The sequence below is a fragment of the Lepidochelys olivacea genome (assembly GCF_965140295.1).
Source record: "Lepidochelys olivacea isolate rLepOli2 genome assembly, chromosome: 13".
NCBI lineage: Eukaryota > Metazoa > Chordata > Testudines > Cheloniidae > Lepidochelys > Lepidochelys olivacea.
This window is the reverse complement of record NC_140423.1, coordinates 6,615,927-6,628,235: the sequence shown is the minus strand read 5'-3', so window position 1 is coordinate 6,628,235 and position 12,309 is coordinate 6,615,927. Positions and strand designations below refer to the sequence as shown.

General features: G+C 41.8%; 1 protein-coding gene across 5 annotated transcripts in view; it reads right to left on the bottom strand.

Moving 5' to 3' along the window:
* The window catches only part of NKAIN4 (sodium/potassium transporting ATPase interacting 4), a gene marked incomplete at its 3' end in the record, with an annotated part of 81,851 nt that overhangs the window by 8,721 nt on the left and 60,821 nt on the right, over positions 1-12,309 (bottom strand). For all 5 annotated transcript variants that reach the window (XM_084645327.1, XM_084645325.1, XM_084645324.1 and 2 more), the window contains one exon: positions 740-800. In XM_084645327.1, the coding sequence (XP_084501453.1) occupies positions 740-800 (61 nt within the window). The remainder of the gene's footprint in view (positions 1-739; positions 801-12,309) is intronic.

The following is a 12,309-nucleotide window of genomic DNA, read 5'->3' as shown; positions in this document are numbered from 1 at the left end:
TGTAGGTGGGTAAATCCAGCTGACCTTATAATCAAAGTGGCTTTCCTTTGGCTCTCTGCTTTCCTTTGGCACTGTAAAATTGAACCCTAAGTACCTAAGAGAATTACAGATCAAGCAGAAGGAGAATTAGTTCATTCATCTTCTCTACAATCCAGGTACAGGACCACCTCTGTTTTGCAAGTTAAATGCTCAGTTCAGGTATTTGTAAATATTCTTGCCCTTTATTTTATCCTAAGCTTATATCATGAAGTGCACAGGGCATGGCCTTCTTGCTCAGTTGAACATATTGGACCTGATTCTCCATTCACTTACACCAAGTTTACACTGTTGATACTCCACAAATCTCAGTGGCATTATTCCTGATCAACACCAGTGTAAAAGGAGAATCGCTCCCTTGTTTCTGTCTCTAATACCCAAACATGATCAGTGGACAAAGCCAAACCTTTGTGCTAAAAGAATCAGAGAAGAGGACTATGGGAGTTCAAGACAGAGGAGAGGATCTCACGGTAAATTGTCCTTGTCAGGCAGATGTTGCAGTGATGCCATTTATGTGGTGAGATGGAAAGACTGATAAGAAAATGTCACCTCACTTCCCCTGACCTTCCTCTCCCTCATTCACTGGCTGATGGCCTAGAGCACTAGCTCACCGGACAACATCCTTGAGAGAGAGAGAGAGAGAGAGAGAGAGAGAGTTTTTTTACAAAAACGGTTGCCCAGGAATCTGTTGATGAATACTTACAGCTGTCCTCTTCTTCTGTAAAAACACTGACAACGTAACAGGCATAGACAAAGCCCACCAGCTGGAAAACAGAGAGAAGAAATCATTCAGCACTTTTACAGTCAGACTTCAGCAGTCACCACTGAAATGGTGAAACCAAGTAAAATTTGCTGTAAGGTATGCAATGCAGGAGTCAGACTATGGTGGCATATTTCTCCCTAAATTCTTGCCAAAAATCCCAGAGCAGCAGGATACTTCTGCTAACATAATCAGTACTGTAATAACATAGCAATGTTGCCATTTAAACTGTAATCACCAAGCTTCAGAGTTAACACCTGACTGAGATGAGTCATTCACACCTTATGTACACACCACTCCAAGAGCTATTGTTTCAGGTTGCCTGTTTGCAGACAGCACTGCTTGAGGTCACATTTAGAAGGCTTTATTCCCCATAAGGACTGGAAACATTTATTTTTGATGAGGATGCCTGAGAAGTACTGATACCATCTGCCAGACAGTATCCACTTCATACAACCCCTTCTACAGTAGCAGTCAAATAGACACACGGAAGAATACTGATTTCACTAGTGAACAGGATGCAAGGGGAGGAGAACTCATTAGCTAAATCATCCTGTAGACATGGTCAACCCTTTAGGGGGTAAGTTAAGAGATAACTACCTTGGTATTATCCATCAAGAGAATGGGACCAAGTTCTGTTTTGCTTTGTAGGTAGACGAGACGGACAATTAGTTTTGAAATTAACCATAAATGTGGGAATACTCTGGCTGTTTAATGTAGTGACACTGAACTTTCTTAGACTTGGAAATGGAGAAATGATTGGAAGTAACAGTGAGGACACTTCAGGCAAGATGCAGAGTCAGAATCCATGTCCATACAAGAGAGTAAGAAGAAACCCCACACCTCTTAAAGCCCTGCTGGGGCTCCCAGATCTTGGGTCCAGGTGCACAGCAGAATTTGGGGCTGTTTACTCCCTCCCAGAAACAGGTTGGGTGGGAAATAGGCAGGATCTTGACTCCACCTCCTTAACTCACCGGCCAGAGGAGCTGAACCAGTGGTGGTGTGTCATAATTCATGGGGTAGTGTAGGCCAGCTTTAAATTACTATCTCCTGTGAGGAAGTGGGGAAGGAAAAGTAATTCAGTGGGGTGTCTCTGGGGTCACAATGCCTCCTGGAGCTGCTCCTGTCTTGGTGCACTTTACACATTGCTCATTGCCCAGAGTCAGGCCTAAAGTAAGAAAACAGACTTGAAATTTCAAAACTAAAGTGGACCATCACCTCAGAACCTCAAAACAATTTTAAAAAAACCCCAAACAGAGGCTCACCACTTTGGGGACAGTTCCCAGAAGCTCTAAAATGTGCCAGACCCTGTTGTCCTCATGTTCAGTGGCAACAAAATACCCAGCTTGAGTAAGGAAGGAAGAATCTGGCCCTAACAGAATGATCCTGGTTCAGCAGATTTATATTTTGCTCTGCTTTCTGTTGATCAAATATCTCCTCCGTACCTAGCATGATGTCCTTACATAACACTCCAGTTAGCAAGATCTTGGTTGACACTAACCACATTATTAAAGTTATTGTGAGCCACAATTATTTGTTTTCCACCGTAAACTCAATGCTCTTTAACAAGAGTTAGAATGTGGCAAATGATGGCTCAGTCCAAGGGAAGACAGAATGATGCATGAGAGGACTCAGAAAGTGGAATTCATTCATTTTTAATATGACAGAAAAATACATCACACCAGAAAACAAAGGCAGAATAATGAGATTTCTATTGAGGGATTATAAGACTTGCTTGTGTGCTGCAGCTCTCTGAAGACAAGAAACACCTTAGCTGGAGGAAACTAAGTAATTTTTACAGCACCACCAAACCTTCTATTTCTTTTAAACTTCCTATTAAAAGTTAAATGCAACAACAGAATCATCAGTTTGCTCTCCTGAGCCGTGACTCGTTCCATGGGGGGTACAGTCCAGCACTGCCGTGATGGAGAGACAGCTCTCATCACTCATTTTCCTGCTGCGTAGTTTCCAAGAGAGGGCTACTTTACCCCTTAGTCTCCATTAACTACAGTTGACTTTACTCAGAAAAGAAGCCAATCAGTTGCAATGGCAATCACAAAACCACACCACATACAAAACTAATTATGCATGGCGAGCTTTTAGAGAGTTACCTGTTTAAGTGGTGCCTCTGCTCTCTACAGGCATAGGAGAGAAGAAGAATGAATAAGTGTTTTCTTCCGATTGCTTTTGTTTGTTTGTATTGTGTTAACAGGGGAAAAAAGACACATATCTTTTTTCGTTTTGGGGGTGTTTGTTTTCTTTTACTTGTTTAAATTTGCGTTTGTTGAAGGAGAGAAATGTACCTGGAGCTGACCATGGTGCTGAATAAAGGCAGCAAGCCATAATCCTTTATTATATTAGGCAATATATATGGCTATTAGATAAGGGACAAATAAAAGCTATTTGTGGGACTACACTCCAAATCACTTATGAGCATTTCTCCATGCACGATTCTCCCATTGGTCCCTCTAGTGTGTCACTGGTCCATGCTCTTCAAGTTTTGGGTGACTGAAGTCAGAGTGCTGGCACCATCCTATGGATAGGATCTCTTGGTCAATCCCTAGAACGGAGAACTCATGTGTGATTAAGGTGCAGATCCTCCTTTGTTACCTCTCCTCAAAGGTCCAAAGATCATTTACCTCTTCTCAGGCTGAACTTCAGTGAATTATCCAGGAGCTAAGATTCTAAAGTATCTAAGCAAAGCAAATATTTATAAGTAAATTAAGAGATCATCAGATTAAAGATAAATACTTTGAAGACACTTATTTAGATTCATTGAAATAGCTACTTTTACAAAAAAATATGATGCTCTTATCCTTAGCATGCTGTGTCTGTTAATTTCTCATGTCTTCCCTCTTTCATTCCAGCATCTCTGATCTCCAGTCCTAGGTATTAGTGACCTACAGTCTGTTGTCCACTGAGGATCTAAAGAGAACTGGAATGATAGGAAGTAGGGCCAGCTAATGTCAGGATGACAAAGTGTCCCACTGTTTTCTAGTTTGCACCAACATCCATTGTTCGCTTGATCCGTGAGCCTTAAAGCTGAACATCACAATACAATTGGGCAAGGACAGGTATTTAAAATTTAATCACTGTGACAGAGATAAGCATCTTTGATGCAAATTTTTATAACTTCCTGTGTCTTTGAAATGATGGTAAGAACCTGGAGACTTATTTATTAATTTCTTAGTATGTTAGAGGTGAGGTTGGACTCTTGGGCTCTTACAGCAGCGAGCTAGGATCCCTGGGTTCTATTTCTAGGTGTAACATTGACTCACTGTGTGGCTGTGGACAATCACAGTTGGTGTAAGTTTATCCGTCTCTAAAATGTACATAATAAATAAGTCACGTATGTCACATGATTACCTGGAGTCAAATGAAAATCATCGATTTCACATGAGTGATGTGAGACTTGACTAATAGATATATGATGCACTTTGAAATCCTATAATAAGAGGTACATATGGGGCATTATTATGTAGGACCTGATTTTTCAAAGCACAAAATGTCTAGGACTTCATGGAAAAGTGTGTGAGCATTTCTAATCTGCACATGTTATTACCATCTCTGTGGATATTTCTACACATGGAGCTAGGGGTACAACCCTAGCTCACACAGATATGTTCATGCTAGCTGTTATTGAGCTACTGTGCTAAAAATATGGTGTAGCCACAACTGCACGGCAGTGGCAAGCAGCAGCTTGGGCTAGCTATGCTGAGGACACACCCGGGGGTTCAGGCATGTTTGTACCCAGGGTCGCTAGTCCATATCATCACTTACTGTGTACCATGACCACACTACTATTTTTAGTGTGTTAGCTCAGTGAGAGCTAACACGAGTATATCTATGTGAACTGGGAATCACACCCCCACTTCATATTGTATGCATGTGTGTGAAAATTTTACCTTTGCTAGATGTCTGTCTGGCTGTTTGCATACACAGAACTCTGATGTGTGTGCATTCACGTAATTCCAGGTTCAGATTCAGAGTACAAATACATACCCACCCATACGGGGCCTGATCTCAGTGGGCTTTGAAAATCCTGTCTTTAATATTTTATAGGGATCAGTGTAAAATAATAATGATAAAGCCAACTCATTGGACATTCACTAAAACATCCAGGAATGGGTATTGCATAGCTAATGCTTATCCTGATTCACAGGAGATTCCAGGTAAGTTTTCTTGAATCCTCATACATTGCCATCATAGAATCATAGGACTGGAAGGGTCCTCGAGGGGTCATCTAGTCCAGTCCCCTGCACTCAAGGCTGGACTAAGTATTATCTAGATCATCCCTGACAGGTGTTTGTCTAACCTGCTCTTAAAAATTCCCAGTGCTGAAGATTCCACAACCTCCCTAGGCAATTTATTCCAGTGCTTAAATACTCTGACAGGAAGTTTTGCCCAATATCCAACCTAAACTTCTCTTGCTGCAATTTAAGCCCATTGCTTCTTGTCCTATCCTCAGAGGTTACGAAGAACAATTTTTCTCCCTCCTCCTTCTAACAACCTTTTATGTACTTGAAAACTGTTATGTCCCCCCTCAGTCTTCTCTTGTCATGGTCTTGTCCAACTGTGAATTTTGGATTAACAGTTATGCCAAACTTGATTCCTAATGGTCTGTATACTCCATATAATACACAGGTAAACCTGATCTAAAGTTGTTACTTCTGTCATCTATGTCAGAGAGGTCCAAAACAGCATTAAGAATGAGGATGAATTATCTTGCACCATAAAGGCAGAATTCACATAAATGCTTAATATCAGTCATGCCACTAGGGCCAACCAGTTAAACCTCCTAAAAACTTGTTCCACAATTAAGAGGTATTGAGCTAGCAATAAGGGCTGCTAGGAAGTTTTCTTTGCAAAGAAATTTACCTCCCCCCTCCCACTAAAACACCCCTTCTCCATATAGAAGGCAAAAACAAATAAAACAGTGGACAAAGTGATCTCCTAATTCCAGATCTCCTAATTCCAAATCCTTGGAAGCGTGAGTTATCTTTCTATTTCTGGTTTCCACTCTACTTTGTTTCAACATAGCCTGCTTTGTGTTTCAAATTTACTCTGCTTTGACCTTATAATGCACGACTTTGTGGCATGGATTTCATCAATTATAAATTACTGTTTATTCAATTACTTGTTTCCGTTTTCTCTAAAAAGGTTATATTAGCCTCCCAGCTCAGCCGGAAGGGGGAAGTTTCTGGAGCGGGGGGAGGAGGGACATACAATATAAATGTGTATTGCATTTTTATGTTGCCTGAACTAAGCTATAATTAAACCTATCACTTTGGGGATAAACTGAACTCCTGGGATCTACACTCTGTCTTGCTTCATGCATGAATTATGAATGAAACAAAGCCAATAGAGTTGAAATAAAAATTGCCATCACCAAGTCTGCTTTCAGTGAGAGAGAGTCCGCTTGAGCGTGGGCTGAGTTAACTCCAAAAGGCTCAAAGCTTTTAAAGTGGATTTACTGCTAATTCGGCAAAGAGTCCTGTGGCACCTTTGCCGCTTTTACAGATCCAGACTAACACGGCTGCCCCTCCGATCATTGCTAATGGTTTCTTCACTGAACTTGAGAATTAGGGGATGGGTTTATTCCATTTCACATGTAATGAATATAAATTCTTCGAAAGAATTAAAATCTTAGTGTGACATACAGCCCTGTTTTTAATAATGTGATGAACTGGACTGCCAGCGGTTCATATTCTTTTAAGATACCCAGGCTTTTGGCTGTTAGGAGGAACATCACTCTAATTCTGGGATTTCCAAATTAGTAGAAAGGCGTTTGTGTGGCACTCTGAACAAAGCCTAAAGACACCAGAGTTCACCTCATGGCTCTTTACAATGTTGGGTGAAATAATTAGGATGGGAGGGAATTAAGTGGGCAAGCCTCTGCATCAGGAGACCCACCATGGTTAGCAGTCATTCATTTACATCACACAAGCCTCAAGAGAGAGGTCAAAGATTATGGCTGTATTTCACTCCTGTGTAGGATGCTAACTGAAGGCTCACCTGCCACTTAGGTCTCACTTCAGCCCAGTCTATCGCAAGCCCTAGAATCACATTAGACTGTGACAGAGAAAGAGATGAAAGATTACACTCTCCCATTAGACATTGTTCCTTGCCCTTCAGGGTACATTCTTCAATCTGAAAACCAAGGAAAGCAGTGGATTAAACACCACTGAAGCCACCTCAAGACGAACAGGGGAGAAAGAAAGAAAGAAAGAAAGGCGGCCCACTGAATGGTAACAATAATGGAAAGGGGCACTTCTGCGAGAACACATTCCGTGGAGCAGCTTTGCACACAAAGCCCCACCATGTACTTTTGATGCAAGAGAAATTCAAGGAGAGTGAGACCCCTCGGTGAATAGGCACCAGGACAAAAGGACAGAGGGAAGGGTTTGTATGTTTCTTTGGTGCAGAATAGAAAAATGGTTCAGTTGTTGTGAAACATGTAAAGGCTCTAACAAAAACATCCTCCAGCTACAACTGGAATAGATCTGATTGGCTGAAATTTAATTTTTGCCTCAGCAGGGAGGGGAGGGAGAGGCAAGAAGAGAATTTACACAGTTTTGATCTATTAGCTTCTTTTATAGCATCATCCATCAAGGTGTTTGCCTGCATGAGAAAATGTTTCAAGGTTGATGTATACAGGGAAATCTCAAGAGCAGACTCAGGACAGAGGGAGGAAGAAATATGAAAATAATCAAGAATCAATGGTGATTTTAGTGGCACATGAGAGACTGTGCCTTTAATGGGGTTAGGCTGAACTCCCCACCAGTTGTAACAGCTTTTGGGGTAAGCTAATTATTTATGCTAAAATTTAGTACCTCACTTGTTTCCATATAGATTAAGCAATTGAGTTCCAGGAGACCTTGGATTTATTATTATTAATTATCTGTATTTGCATAGCACCTACGTGTCCTAGTCATTGACCAGGACCCCATTGTGCTAGGCGTCATACACAAAGATGTCTAGAGAGGATGCAATCACAGAATCTTATTCTCCACTTGCACCAGTTTTACAATGGTGTAACTTAAATGGAGCACTCCTGATTTATACCAATGTAAGTGAGAAGAGCATCAGGCCCAAGGTCTCTGGGGGATGGTTCCTCTCACAATGCTTCCACTCAGCAAGCTCATTCAAAAGAAGCTGGGCTTTCATCCCCCCTCTCCCATCTGATTGGCAGCTGCAGAAGTGTGAGAGGAGTGAGGCAAGGATTCATTATGGCCTCAAGAATGACAGGGTGATAGAAAGCTTTCAGGCTCCACACTTCAAATTGGAACCAGGTGAGGCAGAAGAGCCCCATTCTCACCACCTATAAAACGTAAAGGAAGCAAACAGTAAAAAGCATCCCAGATGACCAAGTAGCAAAGGATTGAAAGTAGTTTAGTTCATAAAATTCATAGGGGTGATCTCCATTTAGTAACTTCTTCCCATCACATGCTGTGTCACAGCCCCATTTACCTTTATTAATACAACATCTGTTTGACTGATAAATAAAAGACAATGGGTCATATATTGCTCTTAATTTCTCTGGTATAATCTAGATTCACACTAGTGTAACCGAGAGCAGAACCTAGACCCGTGTTCCTTCCCCAAAATGGTTACAATTTGAACATGTTGGGAATTTTCCTTCTAAATTATTTTTGATGAAAAATGCAGTTTCTGCAAAATAACAAAAAATTTTTTTTGCAAAAATTAAGATTTTGCTAATTTTTTCAAATGTCCTCCAGGAAAATCAAAACAAAATATTTTGTTTCAGGTCAGTTCAAAATACTTGGGTTTGCTGACGCTGACACACAACATTTAGTTTTGAGTAGGTTCAACATTAAACTGCATTTTCCTATTGTAGTGCCTTGTCTCACAGGAGTTGTAATTTAGATGCCTGATGCCCCCATCCTCTTATGTGCCAGGCTCCATGGCCGGACTACATGTTCTATGATGCTACACAATTGCCCCTTTGACCAAGCAGCGTGGTGCATCACGGGAGTCACATGGCCCCAGTTGTATCATAAGAGATATAGTCCAGCCATGGTAAAATGGAATGACTTGAAATGAAACATTTTGAGTCAGTTCAGCAAAGCAAAACTAAATGGTTCAGTTTGGGAACATTGAAATTTTTAATTTTGACCAAAAAGGCACTAACAAAACATTTTGCCATTTACAAAACCGAAAATTTTCATTCTGTGAAAAATTTTAGTATTTCAACTTTGTGTCCTATTTTGGAATGAAAACAAATTTCCCATGGGACAGAAATTCTAATTTTCACTCAACTCTAAACACAGCCTACGGCAGACAAGATGTTAACATACCATAGATACAAACACAGTAAAAGGAGAGGCTACAATGAGATGACCTGGTTGCTTAGGCTGGTGATGCACACTTTCTTAAGAAATACAAAGTATTGTTTTGGTTTCAGATACTATTATTTTGAACTTTGTAAGCCTCACGGTTGATGTGTATTTATTGAGGAGAAACTTGGAGGAGGAGAAGGTGGAAGCATGACAGATGGGCTCAAACAGAAAGTGTTCCTATCCAGCTAAGCCTAGTCAGCTGGATAGGAGCTTTTTAGGGCTAGCTTCAGGGGAGAAAGAGAGAAGCTGCAATTCAGGCTAGGAAGCTCTGAGGACAGAAGTACTACTTCTGTTGCTTTGTGCTTTTAAACAATTCTGCTCTTTGGCATTTAATGCTTTAAGTTGCATGAAGGGAACATGCCCAGAGAGCAAGAGCGCTTTGGGGGTGCTTTTCGGTTGTACAAGAACCCTATACCAATAAAATCCAAGGGGTTGTTTTTGCTTAAGCTGGGCCTCTAGTTGGGGATTAGCCTAGATAACCCTTGTGTTCCTTTCTAACGCTATGTTTCTAATGCAATTCCTCTCCAGCTTCACAGTCCCCAGCCATGCTGCAGATGATTTGCAGCCCTAAATGGGTGGTTGATTTTGTGACTCTGCATGATACCCACTCTGCGACTGTCACCAAGCAGAGACTACAAAACTCAGTTCAACTATGACCCAAACTGAAATTCAAACCCAACGTCTGCAGCGGTATAAGGTTAATACAGTAACTCAATGTGATTCCCAGCCCTCAACATTTGCCAGTCTCAGAAAGGGTTTTGAATCCTCTTTGCCCCAGTGAGATACTGATCATCCTTAGGCCTTTGCAAGTTACCCCGAGGGGGGGGGAGAGTTAGTGATGTAAAATGACACTAAGCTATTGCTCTAAGTCCACCAAGAATGCTCTTGTTCTTTAGCCTCTGCTGCTGTTTCCCCAGATAACCTCAGTACCAGCTTCCTCCAAGGCATGCAAGTATCCAATTAAGCCTTTTATTAGGAACACATGTCATAGCCAGGTGGGTTCAATCAGCCAGTCAAACGGCCTGGGAAACAACAGGCTGCAGAGCAGAAGGAATGATGCACCTCGGTTGTCCCACGCATCTGCTTCTTTCTTTGTGAAAGTCTGTTACCAAAGACAAATGGATGGAGCAGGGACGCCCCAACCTAATCCTGTAGAGGTTATAAGACAAGCTTATTTTATACACAGTGTGCAATTTGCTTTGAGTGATGCCAGGATTGCCGAAACACAAGTAGGAGATCATTAAGGTAGGCTTGGCACTAGACTAAGGCCTAAGCAAGGCTGGCACCAGTCCTGGGCTGCTGATGGGTGCCTTCTGCAGTTCAAGCACTGAAAAATCCACAGGCCATCCCCATCTTCCTAAGTATAGGTCTTTGTGGTACCAATTGAGTTAAATATCCCACCTGTGTTTGAAGGGGATGGGGCTCTTGGTTCCCACTCTCCTAGTCCCTTTTTTATATGCTCAGATTCTGTAATCCCCTAAGGGGTAGAGGGTAGTGGCACCAACTGCCTGATGGCTCTCTTTGGGGCTTGCCCATCCTATCCGACCTGGCCAGTGTTTGAGATTTATTGTCTCCTGATAGGCATGGGGAGGAGAGGAGAGGGGGATGGTAAATGACCCTCCTGAGAGTGACTCCCTTGAAGGCTTCCCAGAGTCTCCCTTGGGAGCAAGACAGATGCCATCTGCTCTCTCCCAAAGCTGCCCAGCAACTGCTAGGAACTTCCTGCTTCCTAGCCCTTATTCCACCCTGATATGATTGACAGGGCCAGCGTTGCCAACAGATGCTCCTCCTCCTTCGTGGGTGCGGGGTTGATACACCCCATCACAGAGGCCTAGCAGTTAAGAGTTTGTTAGCATAAGACTTAGCATAAGTAAGTGACCTCGGGTTATAATCTTTAGCAATAAGAGCATTTTCATAAACAACTGAAAGGAACAAAATAATACAGGCTTAATGGAATTTTAGGGGTTTTTTTTTTTGAGTAACATGTACCCTTGCAGCTATCTACCTTGACACACTGGAAATACTGATCAAAATACTGATGCAAATAGCAATGTCAACATTCAGAATCCTAGTTAAGGTTACCTGGATAGCCACATTTGGAGAGAGGACTGAGATCAAATTAAATATGGTCATGCATATGCTGATGTGTAAAAAAAAGGGTATAAAAACCAATGCATGGATGCTGACCAGTTGTTCATCAGAATGAAGTAGTAAGCAACAGCCACCACTGTCATTACCACTTAGGGTGACGCGCTTACTGATCAATTCTGTCTTTGTTTTCATCAGTCTATGATGTTCTGAATACATCCGCTTTGTGGATTGCTCTATTCTTTATACCCATTTATTTGCTCAGTATTTTTCACTTGTGGATGAGCATGGTTCTTGATTAAAATGTTTGGTTGGATACACAGGGAGACCTAATCTCAAATTCAACCCGAATAAAATTTTCTTAAGTAGCCATTTGAGTAATGAACCTGTTATTTGTAAAAGTAGTAACTCAAATTTATCATAGACTACAAGGAGCAGGAGGAAAGACAAGGGAGGGTAGAATGCCCAATGAAGCTGGAAAACTAGAGCAAGCCTCACCCCACCCCCTTTTGCAAAGTTCTGCCCTAGGGGCATGAACTATTCAAAGCTACATTCAAACCCTCCCTTTCATCCTTGCTTGTGACAAGAGCAGCAGAGCACAGAGTCTCTGCTAAGTCCCCATCACTTTTCTCCATGAGACAGAAGTACTGTAGGTTTCATTTCTAGCTTGAGAGTGAGTTGAGCATGTTTGCCCTCTCACAAATATGGGCTGGGGGAGGTAGGAGGGAAGAGGGAAGACATTAATTTCTCGATCCTTCTTGAGTTTCCGGAAAGCTCTTGCTGGCTGGAGAAAAAAGGATTGTGATCAGATATCCAAAGCAACAACCAACAGAGTTTGATTTTCTGACCTTTTTTGCTCTCAGGATGCAATTATTATCAGCAAAAATGTAACACATGCCAACAGCAAAACATGTCTTGACTTGCTTTTCACTGTAACATCTGCTGTCAACCTTTGCTTTGCCATTTTCTTGGGAACCTTCCAAGCTGTCATTTTGAATGAAAGCAGCGGACAGGCAGGCTGAAAATTCTCTCTGTTAGGAGACATTTCCAGCCTCCATCCCATGC